This window comes from Anabrus simplex, chromosome 1 (assembly GCF_040414725.1).
Source record: "Anabrus simplex isolate iqAnaSimp1 chromosome 1, ASM4041472v1, whole genome shotgun sequence".
Classification (NCBI taxonomy): domain Eukaryota; kingdom Metazoa; phylum Arthropoda; class Insecta; order Orthoptera; family Tettigoniidae; genus Anabrus; species Anabrus simplex.
The window spans coordinates 1073627961-1073653388 of record NC_090265.1 but is presented as its reverse complement, the minus strand read 5'-3'; the positions used below and the strand labels follow the sequence as shown (position 1 = coordinate 1073653388).

The 25428-nt window shown below is 36.5% G+C and overlaps 1 protein-coding gene across 5 annotated transcripts in view; it reads left to right on the top strand.

Annotated features, from left to right (window-relative positions):
- Positions 1–25428, top strand: part of LOC136857995 (uncharacterized) — a 310013-nt gene that overhangs the window by 196056 nt on the left and 88529 nt on the right. For all 5 annotated transcript variants that reach the window (XM_067137167.2, XM_068225398.1, XM_067137165.2 and 2 more), the window contains one exon: positions 9748–9982. In XM_067137167.2, the coding sequence (XP_066993268.2) occupies positions 9748–9982 (235 nt within the window). The remainder of the gene's footprint in view (positions 1–9747; positions 9983–25428) is intronic.

Genomic DNA, 25428 nt, shown 5'->3' with positions numbered 1-25428 from the left:
TTACCCACAACTCACTGGCAAACATAACCTCACACAATGAAAAAAAAAATTCAAAGACGAGGAGAAATCTATACTGGCTTCCTGTACTATATGCATTTTAGATGTCTATACTTGTACGGAAAGTACCCTATGGCCTTAAAACATGGTGGCTTATCAAACTTTGCTGTAACCAGGATTCTCCCTTCTCTCGCTTCCGTCTGCATTACAACGCAGTACAGTGACTATCCTTGTACGATTTCCCGCCATGCCACTTCTCTCGTAATTCAGAAATGCCAACCCTTGCCGCGTCACAAAGTAAACCCATTAATGCATGCGATCACCTTGATTCTCGGTATAAACCTTTCGAATGCCATGGAAAACACTATTTCTAAAATGTATCCAACGAGGTGTACTTTATTCAAATAATGCACTTGGATAAAACATTGCAAACATAACCTCACGCAATGAAAAAAGAACACGATTCAAAGACGAAGACAAATTTTGCTAGCTCCCCTGTGCAAATGCTTTATCTTTTGTATTACTGTACAGTTTGCATTTTTAGATGCCTTTACTTGAGCGGAAAGTGCCCGACACCCTTAAAACATCGTGGCTTATCAAACTTTCCCATGACGAGGGAAGGAATTCTCTCACTTCCATGTACATTGCACCAAGTACAGGGACCCCACCCTTGTACGATTTCCCAGCTGGTCCTTCTCTCCTTTAAAACCATAAGTCCGTTTGGGCTCGGCATTAAAAAAAAACAATGCAGTTTCATCGGCATTGACAATATTGTTCGGTTAGTACGAATTGATTACGGAATATGAGCCATGTTTTATCCCGAACTGTCGGCATCATCAGTGTTCGTGGATTCTGCTTCTCCACATGCTGCCTGCTACGTGGTATTGTGGTATTCTTTGAAGCGTTCAGTGCAAAATAATTACAATTTCGCTCAAACTTAGCAAATTTGAAGCACACTGTAGACACACCGAAGTAAGTGAAACTGCGAAAGCTACCCCTGCATGTTCCAGAAGGCGCGTTCTTTCATAACGCGGAAAAATTTTGAATTTAAATTACTCTATAAAAGACATTTTTTAATTTTTTTTAGTTAAAGGCAGTTTTGAATTAAAAGTCTGAATTTCGGTAACGAGACCGACATTGTTCGTCTAATTATGAATTACCCGTATTTCGAATTAAACAATTTAAATAACATGCAAAACCATACCTCATGTTTCTGGAAATGAGAGCTCTTCGAATTAGGTGAAATTTTGAATTAACCGATTTCGAATTATTGATGTTCTAATGTATTCATTTTTAAGGGATGATATACAAAGTGGACTGCTCATTTTTCTATCCCTTAATTGTACACAACAGTATCTATTTTTCTCAAATAATGCATTACATTTTCATGACTACAAAACTTAACTCATCACATTGCATTGTGTCCATTGCTCCTACTACTGAGTACGTTGGTACTTTGATTTGGGTTCACTGTTGTACATGTTGTTTTCGATCAGCTGCTGGTTAATTTAGTCAGTCGTTTGCTCTTCACATCTGCAATTTTGTATCGTGATTGAATTGTTTAATGAAGTTCTCCCTGTCTATATCCCCTCACCCAAGTTGGTACCCCGCTTCATTGTACAGAGGCATTGTCAGGGTTGAACAAAGGCAGCCTACTTTTTTTAAGCAGTTTTGAATAGTGATCTCACTTTATAATTCCCAAGCACGTTCAACAAAATGCATGGAATTTAATATACAAATATTCTGCTCTTCTTTTCAGTCATAGCCAGTCTTTTATGAACAGACAACTTTGTTTACTTCAGCTTCATGTACTTCTCGATACCTTGTCTAACAATTGGCAAGGGCTCATTCGTTTTGTAAGAAATAACTCGACAGTCATGTCCCTTTAATAGGATGTGTCAATTGAGTGTGCTGCACATCAGTCTACAAACAGTAGGATTTTTCTATTTATCTTCTAGTTCTTGCATCAAGTGATCAAAGGACTCTCTTGAAAAATAGATAATGTAATTCAAGCCTTTACTAGTATGGAAAGTTACAGTCATTCTCAACACATTTTGCAATTATCAGTTTCTCTGTGTCGGTTTCATTACTACATAGAAGTAATGTCATTCTCACTTTACTCAGCTTTTTTGCATGATACTTTTAACTGTTGCACTCCAGTGTTTTTCTATCCTTGAAATAACTTATTCCCATCTTGTGGGCTAAATATTATGCATTGGCCATGGTCACAATTCCATTACCAGTAAAGGAAATATTAAAAGTATGAGCTTATCGTAAAAATGTGGCTTCTAATTCTAGAAACTGTCCTTTGTGAACATGTCATTCTCCCACTTCCACCTGATGGACGTTTATCTTATGTCCTCTTATGCCCCCCTCACTAGGGCCTGTCAGTATAATTGCAGATGTACTGCAACCATTAGGTTTATATCTCTACCCTGTAGTGTCAACAACAGTCCATTACTTCTGAGGTTTTGACTAAAGAATGCAGTCCTGTTATATTGATTCTGTTGTTGTAGTCCCAAATTATCTCTTACAACCAAAAGCCTTGCATGAGAATATTATATGATAGTTTCAGTCTCCTTTCTGCAAACTCTGCATTCTAGGTTACCCTACAAAATTTCCATTTCATCAATATGTTGCTTTGCAGATGCATATCCTCTGAGACTGTTTGTATCACTCTTAACTGAATTCTACTATAATATTGAGTAATGTCTCAATTTTTTCTTACATGGTCCGTTGATAAATGATTTCACATGTTTCATACTTGTGATTGCTTTCCAATCTTAATAATGTTTGTTCCTTGACCAACATTTACTGTATATCATATATACATTCCTGGCAACACCTGTGCAGAAACTTCCACAAACATTTCTATCCAATGCAAGTAAGATAATAAAAGCTCTCTGAAAGAAGTCCTTCAACTACCGACCGATACTCCAAACCATATGCTATACACAGCAACCAAATACAAAGGCACCTTTTGGGAAGCTTGACTTCAACATATAAACATCTGTTAGGTTTTGAGTAGAGAGAATAACCCTTAACCCTTATACAGTATAAATGGCACAAGGGACTTTAAAACAGAGAGTTATGACTGCTTGAATCAACTGGGCATTGAAGTGACCGACCTAGTCATCAACAGTAGCACTCAGTTTCCTGATACTAGGAAGGTTCATACCAAATTGTAAGAACATGAATTTCTGTACTGGAGTGAATTGCCCCATAATGGTGAAAGTGTCACATTATTTAATTAATACACACCATCTAATAAAAGGACATTTGATCACCATGGTCTTTTATGTTCAGAATGCCAGGAAGCAGTCAAGATGACAGCTAACGTTGTTGCAGTTTGCTGCTTACTGGGCAGGTCCCAGGATAATATCCTCTGTTGGTGTTGCCGCAGAGAGCACAAAACACTTGCCCACGTCCTGGGTGCTTGTCTGTTTAGAGATGTTTTAAGGAAGTTGACACCACAAGATTCGATACATGATAGGCAGCGTCCTCAAAGAACAAGGCTATATGGTCTACAAGGAAGTGTCTGGATTGGCAGCAAATGGAAGCACCAGGTGAATAGATATCATAGCCTTTAAACCAGAAAGCAAGAATAGAATGTTCATTAACCCAACTGTGCAGTTTAAATTGCATTATGGTCAACTGGAAGAAGTGGATTTAGAGAAGAAGAGTATGACTTCACAGTCTTGTGTTATAGAGAAAAATGTGGACTCTAAAATGTATGCCACAGGCTTGATGGTGGGAACCCCAAAGACAATTCCTAAATTCTTATCCCAGTTTTAGACTTCATTAGGCATAGAAAAACATTTGTTGACAAACATAGTAGTAGCTGTTGATTAATTTTGAGAAAACATTTATACAGTCCTTGGTATCGTGTGTTGCATACTCTTTGCTTTTTAGTTCCTTTTTTGCTGTATGTGAACATTTTTTCATATTCCATACTAATGTGATTTATTAGATTTTTTAATAACTTGTTAAGCAATGATGGTAAGTTGTGTACTGAAAAATGAAGTTACTTTGTCCTAGTGACAACCCTATAATTTGGAAAGTTAAAAAAAAAAAATAGAATAATTACTTCTCTGTTATAACATTCGGTATTCCAAGTGCTGATTGTGATCCAAGAAAACTTGAAGCTGATCCATGTTGAGCAAGTTGAGCATTTCCCTCAATGCTTTTGTGATCTAAGATCCATATTATGTAATTTTGTTCACCAAGGTTTGAAAGTGCATTGAGAGCAGAGATTCTTACCAGCAGAGTGTGTGATGGATACTGACTGGGTAGTAGTAATGGACCTTGGTGTTTTCTTATTATAAATAATATCAGTAAAGAACTGAAGTCACGGATAAGGCATTTTGCAATTGTTTTACAGTATAAAGCAGGAAATAGTTACAGAATCGTGGGTGACTGTAAAAAGATCTCAGCAGTGTTCTGAGATGGGCAGCAGACAGCAGTATGATGGTAAACAGGATGAAAAGTTGGGTTATCATTTTCACCAGAGGAAAAGTCCTTTCAATTTTAAGATTTACTGTGTTCATAATGTGAATTTAACACATGGGGATCACTGTAACTACTTACAGTAAGTGTTAATAAAAGGAAAAATCTTCATTGGGGAAATAACATAAACAAAGTTGTAAGTAAAGGCTACAGATGTATTTGTGAGGTTATTTAGGGATTATAGTAAGGGTGTAAAGGAGAGGGCATATATATCTCTGGAAAGACCCTAATTAGAATATGGTTTCAGTGTATTGGACCCAAACCAAGATGATTTTTATACAAGAACTGGAAAAGATCCAAAGGAAAGCAGCATGATTTGTTCCGGGTGATTTCCTACAAAAGAGTAGCATTCCAAAAATGTTGCAAACTTTGTGTTGGGAAGACTTGGGAATAAGGACACAAGCTGCTCGCCTAAGTGGGATGTTCTGAGCTGTCAGTGGAGAGATGGCGTGGATTGACATTAGTTGACAACTAAACTGGAATGGAGCTTTTAAAGGTAGGAAAGATCATAGTACAAAGATAAAGTTGGTATTCAAGAGGACAAATTTGGGCAAATATTCATGTATAGTAGGCCTCTCTATTAAGGTCTCTCTATCGTCTGACTCCATGGTTAGCCAGTTCGATTCCTGTTGGTTGAAAAAAGAAATTCACCATCAGAATCATCTTCATCCTCCTCCTACTCCTCCTTTCCCCTTATCCACCTCCTGCCAGGTTGGGGCATTTATGGCACTTCTTCACCTTTCTCTCCCCTTCCACCATTCCTCTTCCATAATTTTGTCCCAGTCCAGGTTTCTTCTTCTTGCACTCCTCTCTATTAAATCGATCCTCCTTGTTCTAGGTTTCCCTCTCGCTCCCGTTCCCTCGGTCATCTGTTTGGGTATTCTTTTCTCCTCCATCCCCTTTACATGTCCAAACCATTTAAGTTTAGTCCTATCATTTCTCTCTTTTAGGTTTTCCATTCTGACCTTTCTCACATCGATTCTCAGTCTTGTCTTTCCTATCATACTTCTTGGGTATTTGATTTCACCAGCTTGAATTCTACTCTCCTCCCTACTTGTCATTGCATATTAGTGACTCTGGTGGAATCTTTGTTCAAGGTTATGATTACGAGTAATGCATCCATTTGGCTGTGTTTAGAGTATCAAGGTCAGGGAGATATTTTTATATTTGCTGTTTACCAGCATGTTGTCTCATATGTCTGCATGCACGAGGTTATGTACTCATTTTTATCTGCTCATACTTATTGTTAGACAGTGTTCGGTAGACAGAGCAAACATGAGAACATTAGCAAGAAGAGGAAAATACAAATGAAAATAGAAGTTATAAAGATACATGGGAGTTGGATTACTTTGTTGCAACCAATAATAGCAAGTTGCAATGTGTTGTGTACATGCAAATAATATCTGCTTGTTAAGAGACATTATAATACTTCACATGAAAAACAACTGAAGAAATATGAGGGGCTTCAAAAGCTGCAATTTTACAAGATTACAAGAAAAACTTGAAACACCAGACAGATATGTTTACAAAAATGTCATCTACATAGACTGCTGCATTAACTTTTTCTTACATTGTATCATTGGAACATGTAAAAGGGAAGAAAGCATTTAATGATGGAGAAATAGTTAAAAGATGTGCAGTTACTAAGCCATTTGGTGAAAGCAGTATATCTACAAAATTTGCAACTGTTCCCTCTCTCATCAGACAATCTGAAGACAAGTACAGAGTATCGGAGGACAAATTACACAGAAATTAGAAGAGATGGTTGGAAAATACAGTTATTTTTCTCTATGCTTGGACAACTGTGTCGACTAGACTGACACCAGTCAACTTTTGATTTTCATCCTTGCATCCGGGAGATAGTAGGTTCGAATCCCACTATCGGCAGCCCTGAAAATGGTTTTCCGTGGTTGCCCATTTTTACACCAGGCAAATGCTGGGGCTGTACCTTAATTAAGGCCACGGCCACTTCCTTCCAACTCCTGGGCCTTTCCTATCCCATCGTCGCCATAAGACCTATCTGTGTCGGTGCGACGTAAAGCCCCTAGCAAAAAAAAAAAATTTTTTTATCCGTATAATTTTCAGTGATTTCTCAACACAAAAATAAATTCTTGATTTGTGTTCTTTAAGTGGAAGCACGAAGGGAGAAGACATATTTAAAGCAGTAAATGAAACAGTGAAATAATATGGCGGTTTTGAAAAGTGCTCTTGTATTGTGACTGATGGTGCATCTTGTATGAGAGGAGGAGATTTTATTTTTATTTCTTTATTGCTATTGGCTTTACGTCGCACCGACACAGATAGGTCTTACGGCGACGATGGGACAGGAAATGGCTAGGACTGGGAAGGAAGCAGCCGTGGCCTTAATTAAGGTACAGCCCCAGCATTTGCCTGGTGTGAAAATGGGAAACCATGGAAAACCATCTTCAGGGCTGCCGACGGTGGGGTTCGAACCCACTATCTCCTGAATACTTGATACTGTTACAACTAACTAATGTCATTTTGTTCCGTATTGAAGATACAATAAGTAAGATTCTTTCAGGAATGAAATTACTGTGTCCACCTATTCAATACAGTTATAGTGATTAAATCCTACATGAATTATAAACACTAGTTAGGAACATGTTTTGCCCTAATTTTGGGCATGTTCAGCCTAATACTAATCTTAAGGTCAAATCTCATATCTATTAAACATTGGAACTTAATACTAAATACAATGGTCTTATGCTAAAAATATTTTTACAAAAGTTGATAATTACATAGTTTACAATATGTACATTACCCGGGAATGCCAGAGTTTTCAAATTTCGATTTTTTAATTTTCAATTATTTTTCCCAGCATTCACATACTAGAGAACATTTAAAAGTCATTTTTCTAAAACTTGGATGATTGGTTTCTAAATGGGGGCCTGGTACCGTATGGTACCGCACGGCGCTTGACATATCTTTTGTATGAAACAATACTTAATATTGTTACAGAATATCGCTTACAAATTACTTAGCAATAAACAAAGGAACAAACAGTGTTTATAGGTTAATTTGTGACATCCCTTTTGGAATTCCGAAAAATAACAATAGCTCAGACGTGACATATCTTTAGGAAAATGGAATTATACTACTATAGACTTCAGGTTTTAGTCACCTATTCCCTTTTCTCACTAGTTTGGAGTGGCAAAAATTAGTTTACACAGACGCCCACACTATACTTGACGCATTCTGTGCGGCCGCGGAGTTCGCATCCCGCGACCGCGCAGTGCTGGCATTAGTTTGTTGGCGCAATATAGTGATGTAGGTCATTGGATCTCAAAGTGTCAGATACTCTAACAAGAAAAGAAGTGTGAACAACTGTATTTATTTCTCTTCAAAATACCACCCAGATATGTATATAGTGTTAAATATTTTGCACCTTCCTAATTCTGATGGTGGCATTTGCACATGGCCACTTAGAAGTAAACTGATGACGGATTGATTCAATTGCACTATGGTCATTTCTCCAGGGTTACCTTAGGATCTTCTTAATTTTTAAAACGCGCATACTTGATGGCTTCAGAGCACAAGGAATTCACAATTTCATTGTCAAAATAAAACTCAAAAATATTTCAATCAACATCATACAGTATTTCAAAAAGTGAAAAATTTCACGCTAGGGAAGTGGATTGTTGTGGGAACCAGGTTATCCGCCGTCCAGATAGCTGGTGGACGAGGTGATGATTTCTCTCTTTTCATGGGCCATGTATCATTATCGGACTTGGATTCCCTACTCCTGTGCGGAATTTGCTGTTTCAGCACTACTTCAGCTGGTACTCGGAGTTCACCTCCCGTAAGGTTATCTGCGAGACCCCCTTCAACTTTCTTCAGCCAGATCTTCATCAGATAATACATAACATTCTGGTGGTTCAATGTATATGGCTTCAGCATCAGTATCCTCTTCATCAATAACATGTACCCAGTAAAACTGTTTGTCTAAGAGGACCGTGGAACCTCCTTTATCTGCCTTTGTAACAATAATGTTATTGTCGTCTATTTTTGTTTTTGGTCATCACGTAACCGGCAGCATAGTAGCAGCTCGCCCCGTAAGGTCATTCACAGCAAAGAGGACATATTGTTTGGTTCAGACCAATGTTACATCACTTTAATTTGTGGAAAAATTAGATGAAATGAAGAATTGGATGGGATTAAGAGGAGGAAATTCTAATTCATGTGAGGTCTCAGAATTATAGCAGACTGAAGGAAAGGAAGAGAACAGAAAATATTTTAAGAAAGACTAACTTTATTGGCTATTTATTATTTATTATTTTACGATTTTAAGATAGTGACTAACTTTATAGATGTTATTTATTATTTTACGAATTGAAATTAGGTTATTTTAAAGGGTTCTACTAAATGGCAAAGTAAATATTAAATTTAGACACGAAGAAACATTTTATTCTTTTAAATGTAAATAAGGACGTAAAATTAACATATAGTGATTAATTTATTAGATTTTATTATTTATAATTTGAAAATTCTAGTTTAAAGTCTGTAACAAATGACATAGTAAGTAAGTGAAAAGTGAAACACAGAGAAATGTTGTAACAATTTTCAAGATTTATATATAATTGTTCTATTTGTACCAATGCACCAAGTCCAAAGATTAATTAATGTTTGGCACCGCGGAAGAAGAGAGTAGTTGGCTCTCGAAACATGTACGGTAATTAAATATAATAAAATGTGTAAAGTATTGACAAGGCGGGAAAGTGTTCTATACAGTTTTGAATATAAGTCAATACGGACCAACATGGTGAAAATAATCAAGTGCTCTAATGGGTGCGTTAACTATGTAAAAAAAAAACCTCAAAACTGGCATTTACTAACACAAGTGCACATACCTTCTTTGGTGAGGGAGTTGGACAATCCTCAGTGTTCACATTGATTATTTCTGCATTTTGGACTTTGGTGATGCATCCTATTTCAACAATTTGGTTTGCTGTATTTTACTATTAAATATAACTGAGTGAAACTTTTTAGTGTGTGGCCCTCGGCATGAATTGTCTAAATAATGTGGCCCCCAATCCCTCTGAAGTTAGACAGGCCTGATCAAATGCATCCAACCCTCCTAGATTCTCTAGAGATGCTGCCATGCAGTTGTCCTCTACAATATATGCCATAGTCATTTCCTCAAAACATTTCTTTAATTATGTGACAAGGATGATCAGTACCTATTATATGAGAACTGGTTTGAATAAATGTAATGTATTGTTGTAGGTATCCAGTCCTTTTCTGGGATATGTTCCCTCATGCTGGAGCAAGTCAAATGCATGTTCATGTTCATGGCATTCTGGGAACAAATGGATATCCTGGCCAATTTGGAGATTTGTTTTCTATGACTAAGAATTTTCGCAGCAAGGAACACAGTTACTACTGGACCAGTGTTATAAAGATGCATGAAGCTTTGGGACTAGTATTACGCTTTAACAAAGTAGTTGCCTTAGCACCTCTGGTAAGTTATCCCTTCGTAAGTATATACTTGTAGGTTATGGTTTTGATATAGTATATTGAGATTTTTATGGTATATAATTGGCAATAGTAATGTAATTAGTTGTTGAAATGATTAAATATGCAAGTATTTAAATCTGTTCATTCAAATAATGTGCGTTTTCAAGTAATTTGACTAACAGAAAAGGATGAGAGAACACTTTTTATATTCACACGCACTTTACATGGTATACTGTACACAATCTTTCAGACAAAATCATATTCATATGTAGGGCATATCAAAAAACCAGTTTTGTACCCTTTGTAACCCACTGTAGTAGGTATACAGATTACAACTTTCATATGGAACGATCATGGCAGGGATGATTAATCATGATTAATCATCTTGTGAATGTCCAATCATATTCCAATACAAAGGTTATCATCAATGTCAAAAACTGGATCTAGTAGTGCCCTAACCACTCACAGACATTTTCAATAAGGAACAGGTCTATTAGCCATGTTGGTTAGGAGACTTGATAAACGCTTTAGAGAGTACATTAGTGTGCACAAGTGAGATAGACATTACCTTGTTTGAAAACTATATTTTTGTTGTTGCACAAATGGCTGCATGTAACTTACAGGCTTTTCAGTCTGTCAAACACACAAATTCACTATAAACATTACACTATAACATACCTGTTAGAAAACACACTATTAAACAAGGATTAAATTAATGTAATAGAGCACACAATTTGTGTATATAAAGCGATTACATGTCATTTAAGCATAAGTCTATTAGAGGCCTATTTCGCTTAGAGCATTCCACAACATGGTAATGAGGACAAGTCAAATCACACAGTGCACACACACACAACTATTGTCAGGTTCATGAAAGATCCTAGTTTTGCAGAGTTCATAGTGGTAACAATAGAGTAAATTAATATATTATTTTGGGTCCACATTTTCAATACTAAATGTAAATAGTTTAAATTACATAGGGACTAGTTTTGACCTAGTAATAGGTCATCGTCAGCCTGAAGTAAATTAAAGCATAAATATCGAAGAAAAAATAAACAATGTAAACACAAGTACAGTCTTTTTAAAAGTACATACCATGTGGGGTATTGAGCAGCAATATATTAAAAAATAATAACTCTTCCAATTGAAGAAGCACTGAGCGGAAGTTATGTTGTTTATTTATGAATAAAGTTCAGTGCGCCGTATATCATTAAAAGTCCAGTGTGCACTAAAAGATGTTATTGAGAAGAATTATCAGTTGTATGCTGGCTTCTTGAGTTTGCTGCTGTATATTCGAAGAAGTTACGTCCGCATTGCACTGCAAATTTATATCCACCTTTATTTAACTCCATATATGTTATTCCGCCTCGTGAAACATCCATTGTCCTTCAAGATTCCAGAAGCAGAAGAGCTTTCTTCTAGCATCTTACTTCGCATCGACAATTATTTCAAGTTTATAAACATCTTGAGAAGACAATATTACGGTACTTTAATTTCAATTGATCTCTGAATGAACAACATCATCGCTTGAAAACCAACCTTTTTCGATTTCCACTTTCACAACTTGTCATTTTTATACGACGCACGGGACTTTTTTATGGATCTCTATTTTTGACATAATATAGCACTTCTCTGGATTCCTAAGCCTCCACGCGCAACAATTACCTAGTTCCAAAAAACTGAAGAGCCTTTCCAACATCCATGTGTTTTGTCGTCTATGAATACCTTAAAAAATTACATAACATGGTATGTACTTTTAAAAAGACTGTACTTGTGTTTACATTGTTTATTTTTTCTTCGATATTTATGCTTTAATTTACTTCAGGCTGACGATGACCTATTACTAGGTCGAAACTAGTCCCTATGTAATTTAAACTATTTACATTTTGTATTGAAAATGTGGACCCAAAATAATATATTAATTTACTCTATTGTAATCACAGTTCAATACGGATCTATCATTATAAAACTTATTTCTTTTAATTATTGATAGTGGTAACCATGAATTGCCATAGAATTGATAAAATGTCGGAGATTCTGGTTTGTATTGGTCCAAGTTCTATTCGTCATTCCTTCAGTCGAATAGAATTCAGTACAAATATCATTCCTTTTGGCCAATCTTTCAGCCAAGAATTTCTTCCAGTGGCCTGTATAAGGTAGAACGAGCTTGAATCTCAAATCTTCAATTAAAAAAGGCTCATTTGCAAGTTCATAAACCAGTCTTGATCTAGTAAATCTGGACACACAGAGGGTTGTCTTTAAGAATCGGGCTTTGATTTTTTCTAGAGTGTGTAGGTCATTCTTTGTTAGCTTATCCCAAAGGATTAAAAACACACACTATTAAATAAAAAATTATGTGTTTCATTCTTAAAAGAACATCAGATTCTATCACGTCGTTGAAATTTGGAACTTATCTTAATGAAGTTCTGTTTTTGTCTCCACTCCAGTATACACTGTGAGGCATTTGAAAGACCATTGCTATTTCATTGGCTCAAATCCAAATGGCTGCCACCCTGGTCAGGTCAGTGATACGCTGTACCTCCCCTTCAGGTGCTTTACTGCTAGTTTTCCCTTAGTATTATCGTTGTTGTTCTTGTTGTTGTTGTTGTTGTTGTTATTATTATTATTATTATTATTATTATTATTATTATTATTATTATTATTATTATTATTATTATTATTATTATTACAGTACTACTTTTAATACAATTCTTTTAGAAACCTATGCAAGGGTTCTTAATAAACATTTAATGGTGTGCTTATTATACTGGTAATTTATTATTTTATTTATTATTTGCTAATCAGCCAACTAGGGACCATGATAAGCTTCATTATACATTCTGGCGTTTACTCAGTTTTCGATTGATCCAGTAGGTTTTCATTAGCTCACTGTGTCAAGCACTGCGTTCATCCGACCACTTTGCACCTGTTGTCCACTTTACATCCCGGAAAGTCCCAAATGTCACAATGCTTTTTCTGAAAAGTCTCATTTGTGCACATCATTTGGTTGTAGACCCCTTTCTTGAGGTTAACCTACCAGGGAACTGGTTTTGAGTCAAAATGATTTAAAATGCATTTTGTCCAACGAGAGTCATCCATCCGTCATAAATGACCGTAGAAGCAAGCCCTGCGTTTGTGCATTGTGTCCGTGATCTTCTCTATCTTACAGTAGATTTCTTGTCTGAATTTTCTTTTGTACATACCGTTTTTGTAATTTAGGCAAAGAATGTTGTGGGGAATCTTTCTTTTTGCTCCAACTTAGCGAGTGCACATTTCTCAGAGAAGATAAGGCATTCTGACACATAGAGAGATACCGCTTGGATTTTTTAATTTATTGCATAGATTCCATATCGCACTTCAATAGATTCACAATTAAGTATTTATTTATTTTCCACCTAGTCGATACAATGATTGCTTAAGGCAATTTTTAATGGTCAAAAGTGGTACATGTTTCGTATATTATCAACATCTTCAGCCACATAACACTGTTTAGATGAAAAATATATAAAATTGACAAAGTAATGCTTTAGAGGAAGTGTCCTTAAAATTAACATAAGATTGACAAGATTAAAACTATTCAGTCATAATACTTATGAATTTCCCATCATAATTACGCTTTTACGAATGACAACACAAATTACGATTTTTTTGTTGATTTTTAAGTGTAAGTGTGTGAAGTGTTCAAAAGGATACACATGGAACGCCATTACATTTTGAATTCCCAGAATATTTATTTTTGGAATTCTCAGTAATCATTTATATCCCTGCCCTTTCCTATTCCTCGTTTAAGAATATTTAGAGTTTTCACTTGCCAAACGCAGTGTGTTCTTCCAGTGCCCGTAAATGTTTCTCACTTTCAAGAATCTTATTTAAATTATAGTTCCAGAAAAATATATACATTTTCAATAGAATTCAAAAGATTACCTTTTGTATCTTTCCTAAAGATGGTTAAGTCTTGCTTAATAGATGTAAAAGCATGATTTTCCTCCCTTATGTGACTACTCACTGCTGAGAATTTGCTTCTCCGCATTGATATGTTCCAGGTACCTAGTCGTGAAGCAATGTCCACTTTGTCCGATATACGTAGCTTCACATCAATTACATGCAAATTTATAAACTTTTTTTCACCCATGAGGCCCTATGTTCCACCTGGAATGAAAGGAAATAAGTCAAGTCTTCAACCATAGTTCGATAAACTCTGGTAAAGATCAATACTCTAGCTCAGGTGTCTATAAATATGAAGAAACAACTTTTTTTATTTTTTTATTTTAATTTGGACTATGAATTTATTTTAAGATTCAAGTTGAAAGTACTTGATTTTATATACTGTGTATACAGTGTTTTTAATGTTTTAGACCTTGTTTTAGACTATTTGAACAGCTGAAGATGGCTCTTAGGAGCCAAAACATGTTTGTTTTTTTTGTAAATATAATTGATCACTAAGAGTGATTTGGTGGATCTTCCCAACCGTTATAATTTAAATGTAAGGCAACTCGCCCTGTATATAAACGAGGCTGTATTGGGGTCACGGTCCAAAGTTTTGACATAAAATACTGTACATATCTTGTGAGAGGTATTGTTGAAATAAAGTATCTAGTTAGTATGAGTTTCAGATTTTTCCATCACTGGGGCATTAGATGTGGTCGGCTGGGACTCCTGTTGCACAGAACTCACATCACCTCGCTCAGCCACCTTAACTTTGAGATGCTCGTTATGACTGGTGAAACTAATTCTAGTACCTCCTAAAACTTGAGACATTGTTAAAAAGTTCTTGTTTGAGCTGGATCCTCATCTGAAAGCTCTCCTAAAAGTGTCAAGTAGGCTCTCAAGTGTTCTCATTGATTTATCGTGTCCCTAACCCACTTTAATTTGTCCTGGTGTTTCTCCTGTACTACCAGTATCACATGCTCACTAAGTTCAGTCTCTGCTATCCTCAATAGCTGTAACAACACTTGCCGCAGACCCAGAGAAGGCATCACAGGACATGTCATGTAGCTCCCACCGAGCTCGATAGCTGCAGTCGCTTAAGTGCAGCCAGTATCCACTAACAAGTAACTAATCTCGTGTTTGTTCCATATTGAAGATAACAAGAGTTGTATTGAATAGGTGGCTACAATAAATTTTATTCTAATAGAATCTAATTACAGTATCCAGTATTCGGGAGATAGTGGGTTCGAACCCCACTGTTGGCAGCCCTGAAGATGGTTTTACGTGGTTTCCCATTTTCACACCAGTCAAATGCTGGGGCTGTACCTTAATTAAGGCCACGGCAGCTGCCTGCTGTTCCTACCACCAACCAGCTACAAGCAGCAACTAGTTAACTAGGCTGGTGTGATTCAGGGTTTAATGATACAAGATTGTCAGTTTGGACCTGGGTGAAATATATCTATATAAGGGCTGTAAATAAAGTAGTTGCCGTATTGATAGAACACAATATGTAGTGAACTAAGAAGTACATTTGCATTACATTCCCTCAATGTAGTCACCCGCAAAGTCTATATCTTTTGACATATGTCGGGAATGCGTTAGGGACTGTTGGCAAGACGTTTTCTGTTGACGACAGCAATGGAGCACCCTGTTGCACGGAGTACAGATGTCACATCAGGAAATCAGTGGCCTCAGAGGGGTTCCTTCAACTTCGGAAACAGGTAGAAGTCACCAGGACTCGTGTCTGATTAGTACGGAGGGTGTTCCAAGACCTATGAATGCCATGGTTGCAATGAGAGCTTAACATTGTTTGCGACACGACAACGTGCGTTGTTATGCAACAGGATAGGGCGATCGTCTCACAATAAATGTGGGCGTTTGCACCGCATAGCCAGATGCAGATGTCGCTCCAGAAATCGGCAATTGCAGTCGCTGTTAACGGTTTGTCCCTCAGGCACACTATCCGTAAGAATAACAGTATCACAGTCAGCATAAGCTTCACCCAACTGGGTTCCTGTCGAAATTTATGTGGACATGGCGAACCTGGGTGATGCCATTCATTCGATTGATGCTTTAATTCAGGCCGCTAGGCTCCTGAGCACGTCTCGTTAATGGCAACAATACACAGCAGAGATGCGTGAGGTCAACCTCTATGGATAATTCGCGGACTACGAAAACGAGACCCTCGCATTGTCATACTGGTCTTGAAGAATGGACGGCCAACCTGTGCGATGAAAATCCGCAGTCTCATTCCGACCCTCATGAAACGCCTAGACCCATTGTGCAACCGTCCTATATGGTAATGCATTCTCACCACAGGATTCACGTAATCCGTGATAACATTCTGATGCATTTTTGCCATGGGCAAACTCGATTTTAATCCACGAACGCTGAGCACCTTTTGAAAACATGCTTTAGAGTGGTAAAACCGACACTCTTCACTTCAATGCCACACAGCATCAATACTCCCAACTGGATGCCAACCAAATGCATTCTACACATCAACGACAGTGCTACGTGACCGCTTCCATATCCTATTTGCACGTGCCCGATCTCCTGCGAAAGTCTGGACTACATAATACCAATATAGTTGATCCGTTATTGGACATTATAAATTTTCCAGCTATCTCATCTATATTGTCTGGACTATGTTGCAACTACTTTATTTACAGCCCTCGTACATATTGTGTGGTGGTAGATTTCAAAATCTTTGCCCACCGTGTAACAAAATAGCACTCCTGTCAGTGCTCTGTGGCATTACAGGCCTTTGAGCACTGATAGAATAGAATACTTCCATCCCCCAGTTTTGGATCACCTGAAACTGGGGAGGGGAGTAAACATTTATTGTAATCCAAAATATGTTTTGACCCATGCTTTCTCTTCCTTGTTACTGTTTATCTTTAACTACAATAAATATTATAATCAAACTTATTAACTATTTCAACTCAATTTCTAAATTGTAGTTCTTGTTAAGTTTGTTTATTTATTTATTTTTGTCTTAGACGTTAACAGAGATATATAGTCTAGGACAGACATGTATCTTATCGTCCGTAAGTTTTATTAGTGCTTTCTTGTGTGTCACAATTCTTTGTGAGGATCACTACACTTATTAACTTGATAGCTACAGTAAGCACAACATTAAATAGAACTACATATATTTTGCATAGCACTTTACACAGGCACAGACAAGCATGTACTCCTGTGGCAAGGTCCACTAGCTTTCACTCACTGTCTGGGGTTGGCTTGGCGCGGCTACTCACGGTACTTCATTTCCTCATGCTGGCTAGTTGGAAGGTTCTGCACACTGCTGCTTTCGGATGGAGGGTTGTTTTGCCACTGTTACGATCTCCGCTTACATTGCGTATATTCCCTACCTTGCATGCTGCTTTTTCGACGAACACGTCGGCGCTGCTCCACGCATTCAACTACTCCGCACACCTGTGCTTTGGCTGCTCCATTCATCACGTGACTCTGACGTCATCCTCTCTACGCTTCGCCTGCTCCGTCGTGTGTGTGCTGGTGCTTTCCTATTGGACATGTGATAAATACGCTTCTGGAACTTGCTCACCTTACTTTTCTAGATCTTTCTATACCGCTATATATTCCCACTCCGCTGCTCCATAATGGGAGTCTGCCTTCCTCTCGGAGTGGTGGAGCACCAAAATAACCGTGCTACTTTGTATTATGTTACTTCCATCTGGACTGTTAATCTTCAAGCAATTTGGTGAGCAAGATTTATCATTATTTGGACATTAATTTTTCATTTGGGCCATCTGCCACTGCTGAACTTTTCTTCTGCCGACTTAAATTTCGTATTTTCAAATCTCATATGCAAGACTTCACTTCTACAACACCTTTTTAATCACGAACTGCGCTACGGACAATGCAAACATTTGTAATCACTTCAGTTGCCTCCTAAGGTGTATGCTATTTTGTATTATTAATATCATAAATTCTGTTCCCGCAACATAGTAATACCCGGTGAACAAAATCCTTTCTCCATTTTATGATCCTTTTCCCACTTCCCTTTCCTTACTTTCGTACTTCTTTTCTTTCAGGTTTTGCTCCTCTTTTTCTTATTCAGCTTCTATATTCTTCATTGTACACTTGTATTTGGTCATAAGGCTTTTCTTTGATACATTTCTGATATTACTATTTGTAAATGTGGCACATTTATCTTACTTTCTCAGGTTATACATATATATCTTTCACTACTTATTAAAATTTGTCTTAATTTATTTATCTTGTTGCAAAATGTTTCATTGTTAAATATATCTTATCCATAGGCCTATTGTTAATCTTTGGTTTTTCTCTTGTTCTCATATTCTTTCATTTCCTGGCCTACTTCTTCTTACTGCGCGTTTCCATGGTTTAATTATTATTATTATTATTATTATTATTATTATTATTATTATTATTATTATTATTATTATTATTATTATTATTAGCGTATTCTCCCAATAATGGAAGACATTAAGCAAATAACTCAATCAAGCTTTCTTTGCGTTCTTCTTGTTCTTCCAATAGGCTTTCATTCTCTCTGAGAAGGCTTGTTTACATTCTTCCGACCATTTCGGTCTGCACTGTTTTTGCTTTGGTTGCTCTGATGTAACTTCCCACTTGTTGACTTTGTGTCTGAAGGTGTCTCTTTCTAAAATGTCTGTTGCACATATGTTTGCGTTTTTGAGGTCCTTTCGAAGTTCGTCCAGCCAAGGTGTTGAATTCTTAAGTGAGCTAACATAATTTAATATTCTTTTTGACAGTCGATTTTCTGGTAATCTTGTGAGGTGTCCAAAGAATTTCATTCGTCTTTTCTTAATGTCAGTTTCAATGTTTGAAACTTTTTCTGTTGTTTTGATTGATTGTAGCCTGTAACCATCTTGGGTATATCTTGCTCCTAGGATTTTCCTGATGATCTTCCTCTCTTGCTTTTTTATTTCTTCTAATTCTTGTTTACTGTTAAGTGACAATGTTTCACTTGCGTAAAGGACTGTTGGTTTTATGACTGTGTTGTAATGCCGAATTTTTGTCTGTCTTGACATGCATTTTTTGTTGTAGATGTCTTGAACTAACCCTAATGCCTTCTTGACTTTTTGGAGACGGTTTTGCTGTGAGATCTTCTCAAGGCCTGTCGGTTCGATGAATTCTCCGAGGTATTTAAAGTACGAGACCCGGTCGATTTTACCGTATTTTGTTCTCAGGCTCGTGATATCTGTCTTTGAACAGAAGAATTTAGTTTTCTCAAATGAAATCTGTAGTCCCACTTTTTCTGTAGATTCCTTAAGTATCTCAAGCTGCTTGATGGCAGTCTCCTCATCCTCTGTTAAAATCGCCAGATCGTCCGCAAATGCAAGGTATGGTACGTAGAGGTTGTTTTTGGGAAAGCCCAATCGGATCGGTTTCCAAGATTCACGTTTCTTGAGTTCCTTCTCCCATTCTTCCATAACCTTGTCTAGGACAACGTTGAACAGAATAGGAGATAGTCCATCACCTTGTCTCACACCTGTTTGAATGTCGAAGGATTCTGAAATTTCTCCCATAAATTTCACTTTAGATTTTGTGCCCGTTAGTGTTTGTTTTATGAATTCTAGGGTTTTGGGATCTAGTCCTCTCTCTTCTAGAATTTGGAATAGTGAGGGTCTGTCTATTGAATCATATGCCTTTTTGAAATCTACAAATGTGCATACTGTAGGCTTTTGTCTAAGGGCTCGTAGTTTAAGTATGGTTTTGAGGTTGAAAATTTGTTCTGGGCATGACCTGTTTGGTCTGAATCCTGCTTGAAATTCTGATAATTTGGGTTCTAATTGTTGTTGTGTTCTATGCAAGAGACAGGCTGATACTATTTTGTATGTGACTGATACAAGTGAGATTCCTCTGTAATTGTTTACGTCTAACTTGCTGCCTTTTTTATGTAGTGGATGGATTAGAGCAATCTTCCAGTCATCCGGGAGCTTTTTGGTTTGCCAAATGTTTTGGATTATTTGTGTAATTTCTCTGAGTGAATTTGGGCCTAAATTTTTCAGAAGTTCAGCTACAATTCCGTCTTCCCCTGATGCTTTGTTGTCTTTAAGTTTCTTGATATGTGAATAAATTTCTTCTTGAGTTGGTGGTGATGAATTTTCCGGTATGATTTCTGGCTGTACTTTCGGGAATCTCTTTTTGGGTTCTGGACAATTTAAAAGCTGTGAAAAATATGTAGCTAATTCTTGGCAGTTTTCCTTATTTGTCAAGGCTAGTTTACCATCGTGCTTCTGAAAGCAAAGGTTCTGTGGGGAATATCCTTTAATTTGGTTCGCAAAGGTCTTGTAGAAATCGTGTGTGTTGTAATTTTTGAAGTTGTCTTCAATTGACTTCAGTTGGACATTGACGTATTTCCGTTTATTTTGTCTTAAAATCTTGGATACATGCTTGCGAACTTCGAAGAATTTCTTCTGTGTTTCTTCTGATTTGTTACAATTGTAGTTTTGAAATGCCTTTTTCCTTTCTTCTAGTGCGGTCTCACATTCTTGATTCCACCAAGGATGTTTTGGTTAAATTAATTATTATTATTATTATTATTATTATTATTATTATTATTATTATTATTATTGTTGTTGTTGTTGTTGTTGTTGTTGTTGTTGTTGTTGTTGTTGTTGTTATTATTATTATTATTATTATCCGAGCCTCCTTTTTCTACAACCTTTTTGCTTAAGCTCTATACTATATTATATCACTATCGTATGTACATTTACTATTACTGCAATGCACCTCAGTTGATACTATTCTTTATCGCACGCCTCCAGCTCTGTAATATCACACACTACACCACAGTTTGGGTAACACAGCTCCCTACACCACCCAGCGGGGCTTTCTTTCCACCCTCGTGGCTTTTGACTGGGAACTGCTACTCTATAGGTTCCTGTGGCGTGGCAAAACCACATCATCCCTCCACCACATCTTTATAGAGTTATCCTACAATTACAACATACATTTTGAATGAATGAATGAATGAATGAATGAATGAATGAATGAATATATGAATGACAACATTAATTGGTGAATGAATGATTTCATGATTGAATTGTGTTCATGCATGAATGCATGAATGAATGAACGAATAAACACTCTTCTCACCCAGTCACGGATAGCCACCAACTGGGGAGAGAGTATTCATTAATGATTGATTGATTGATTGATTGATTGATTGATTGATTGATTGATTGATTGATTGATTGATTGATTGATTGATTGATTGATTGATTGATTGATTGATTGATTGAATTAAATGAATGCTCTCAGTCTACCACTGTGGAACCCGGCAGTTAAGGAGAGAACATTCCATTTTGTATGAATAAATATCTGAATGAAAGTATGAATGATTGAGTGGATGAATGAATGAACAGTTTCTTTTTAAAAAAATTTAAAAATTAATCCTCTCTCTCAGTCACAGATAACCACCATCTAGGGAGAGTGTTTCATGAATGACTGCATGACTTTGTGAATGAATGATTTCATGATTGAATCGTGTTTGTACATGAATTAATCATCTCACCCAGTCACTGATAGCCACCAATTGGGGAGAAAGCATTCGTTAATGGATTAGCAATTGATTGAATGAATGGGTGAATGAATGAATGAATTGAATCCATGTTCTCAGCCTACCACTGTGGAACCTGGCCGTTAAGGAGGGAACATTCCATTCTGTATGAATGAATGTTATCATTCAATTCACATGCAATTTAATTATTAACTTAAGGAAAAAAGAATAACGACGCAATAGTACAATATATCTTTTGCTACATTTATGTCATTTTTAAACCTACTAGTAATTACCATATTTACGCAAATAATCTCCACATATCTTTTTAAACAAATTGAGGCGCGAAATTGGGGAGCGGGTTTTTATTTGAGTCAAGGGTCGCAACATGCTCCTGGCATACCTAGTTTTTGATGTTGGGTTTACAGTTATGCTTTGTGTAATCGCAAATGGAATAAAACTGTCCCCATATGTCATATTTAAATGGTAAACTATTCAGAGTAATTAAAATTCAGAATTTCTCTGCGTATGATAAAACGTGTCTTCCAGAACGTGCAGGGGTAGCTTTCCGCACTTTCACTCCCTTCGGTGTGTCTATAGTGTGTTTCATAGTTGCTAAGTTTGAGTGAAATTGTATATTCTTTTGTATTGAACGCCATAATATCACATAGCAGGCAGTGTGCAGAGAAGCAGAATCCATGAAGACTGGCGATGCTGACAGTAGGCGAAAAAGCCTGGCCCATAATTATAATCAATTTGCATGTACCAAACAATATTGTGAATTTTATAATTATAATCTATCAGTTTCATGTCCGTATGATACTTGGTATTCACAATTACAATTCTTTGTTCTTGTCAATATTGTCAATGCCGATGAAACTTCTATTTTTTTTTTTTTTTTTTTAATTATTACTGCCCAGTCCAGCCGGACTTACGGTTTAAAAGGAGATGGGTTCACCGTACTGTATTACAATGCAGACGAAAGCGGAAGACTTCTTCTTTTCATCATAGGAAAGTTCAATAAGCCACGATATTTTAAGGGTGTCGGGCTCTTTCCGTCCAAGTACACGGCATCTAAAAATGCCAACAGTACAGTAAACGAAAAACAAAACACTTGCACATGGGAGCCTCCATAATTTGTCCTAGTGAGGCTATGTTTGGAAGTGAGTTATCCAAGTGCATTATTTGATTAATGTAAATGCTCCTTGTTGGATACATTTCGGAAATAAATTTTCTCCATGGCATTTGAAATGTTTAAACTGTGAATCAATGTTGCATGCAGTAGCGGGTATCAGAACATTTTGTGACGCGGCACAAGTTGAATTACGAGTTGGCGGTTAATTCAAAATCACATAATAACGTGGTTTTACTGTATTGTAAAAATAACATCTGAGTTGGCCGGTGTGTCTGTTTCGAGTGTTTACGTTGCACGAAAAGAATTATCCACCGCTGGTTGTGTTACTATCCGAGTAAAAAGAGACCGTGTGTGCGAAGTGTTTTAGACGTGGAGAGTGACGAATTCGTAATTTAGGAGAAGGTTTTAGTGGTGCAAGGGACAACGAATCCTCTGATCTACAGGGAATCGAGACTATTGCAAGTTCAGATTAACGAAATACCTGTCACGTAAGTAGGCCTACTTGCTAATTTTCATGGCATTTTATAGCAATGATAATGTATTTTTATCATCTCAGGCAAAGCATCTATATCCGTAAATTATCATATTCATATTTGCGTAAAGAACATGTAGACCTCACTGAGTGATATGAACTGTTTGTTTATACCTATGTTACTCTTTCGATGGAAGGAATTTTAGTTCATTTCATTTTTTTTAAAATGAGCCTTCCTAAAATTAGGGTGCGGGGATTAGCGGCGGAGATTATTCACGTAAATACGGTATATCCATTCCCATGTTATCACACCCATTTTTCTTTCTGACCTAGATGTAATATAGTGTTACATATTCTAGGACAAACATGTCTCTTATCCTTCATTATTTTCATTAACGCTTGAATTCTATTATTTTCTTTTGCCACATACTTTTTAAAATACAACAAAATTTTCCTTTTCTTCCTGGTGCAATCAATTCTTTATTTTATATTTTAATGATTATGTAGAATTCTTTCTCCCTTTCTAGATTTTTTAAATATTCTCTTTTTAGATATTTTACTCTGATTGCATCCATCTCGCTACAAACTCTTCATAGATGTGCCTCTTCCATTATTCCCCTACAAAGTAAACAGTGGTTCTCGTCATCTTCTCTCTGACCGTTATTCTTATATAGTCCCATTAGCCACTACACCATACCTCTTACTTCTCTATTTGGGAGACTTTCTTTCTTAACTGACATTTTTTTGGGATAATTTCATAGAATTAAGATAACATCCTTTTAGTCTTACATTCTGCCATAATCATTTATGTCTCAATATCTTTCACTCTAGTCATTACTTTCTTGCACTATTTCTTGTCTTTGTTCTGAGTCTATTTATCCCAATATTCTCCCATTCCTATTCTATCAAGCATCCTTTTAACTTTTGTTAACCGGCAATCATCAGTTAAATGTTTCATCTGGTTTTATTACCTTTCCCAGCTATATCTGCTTGATATCACAAGAGCATTTAAAATATTTTTATGTAGCTTATCATCAGTGTTTGGCATCTTCCTTTCCAAACATACTGTGCTATGTAGAGTGGCCAACCCTTTCATTGTAGCTCACCTTATTTGTTGATCTCACACCCCATTTGATGTTATTATAATACCTAAATATTCTATTTTATTGACCATTTCAATTTCTACACCTAACGACCACCTTTCATTTTTCTTCATTTTATTTCCCTGTTTGCAAACCATTACTTTTTTTAATGTTAATTTTCAAATTCCAATTCCTGCAATATTCAGCAGCTTTCTCGATACTATTTTGCATACCACATGGTGTTAAAGACAGCAGAAGGATGTCGTCTGCAAAAACCAGGCCAGCAATTTCTTTATGTTCTTTATTTTTCAGACATGGGCATGTCCTATCCGCCTTCCCTTCATTATCCAAAATGTTGTTAGTAGAGATATGAACAATATTGGTGATAATTTACATCCCTGCTTAAGACCAATATTTGAATGTATCTCTCCTACCACTAGGTATTCCTTTATTTTCATTGTCCACATCCCTTCTGTATACAGATCTTTTATAGCCTTAATCATTTTATTTGACTGCCCTATTTTAGCCAGCCTCACAGCGACAGCCCATTTGCTGACCGAATCAAAAGCTTTTTTAGGTCTATAGCAGTAACATATAATCTGATACCTTTGCTTTTTAAATATTTATCAGTTATTATTGTTTTAATTATAAATATATTGTCTGTGATTCTCATTCCTTTCTTGAATCCTGACTGGTATACAGAGAGTATAGAGTAATCCTCTGCCCATTTTATAATTCTTTTTGCTAATAACCCGTTATGTATCTTACTCAGTTGTCCAACAAGGTAATACCCCTGTAATTATTTGTATTCAGTCTGTTTTCCTTCCTTTTGTATATAGAAGATATTATTCCTTCTTATCAAAATTTTGGGATTTTCCTACCAACAAAACTTTTGTTAAATATTTTAGTTATTATTTCCTAGCTCTTTCCAGAAAAATAAATACATTTTCAGTATTATTCAGAAGATTACCTTTTGTAGCTTTCCTAACGATGGTTAGGTCTTGCTTAATAGATGTAAAAGCATGATTTGCCTGACTCCTGTGACTACTCATTGCTGAGAATTTCTGGTTCTTCTCCGCATTGATATGTTCCAGGTACCTAGTCATGAAGCTATGTCCCATTTGTCCAATATACGTAGCTTCCTGAGCTGTGCGATGAGGTCCATGATGATGATTGCCCTCTCTTCACTGATGGTATCTTCTAGGTCTTCCAGAAACTTGTTCTTTGCATCTTGATTGCAACCTGTCTTGCAGGCATACACCTTGGACTAGTGTCAGTTTCTCTTTCCATGGGTAAACTGTTGCCTTTATAATTCTTT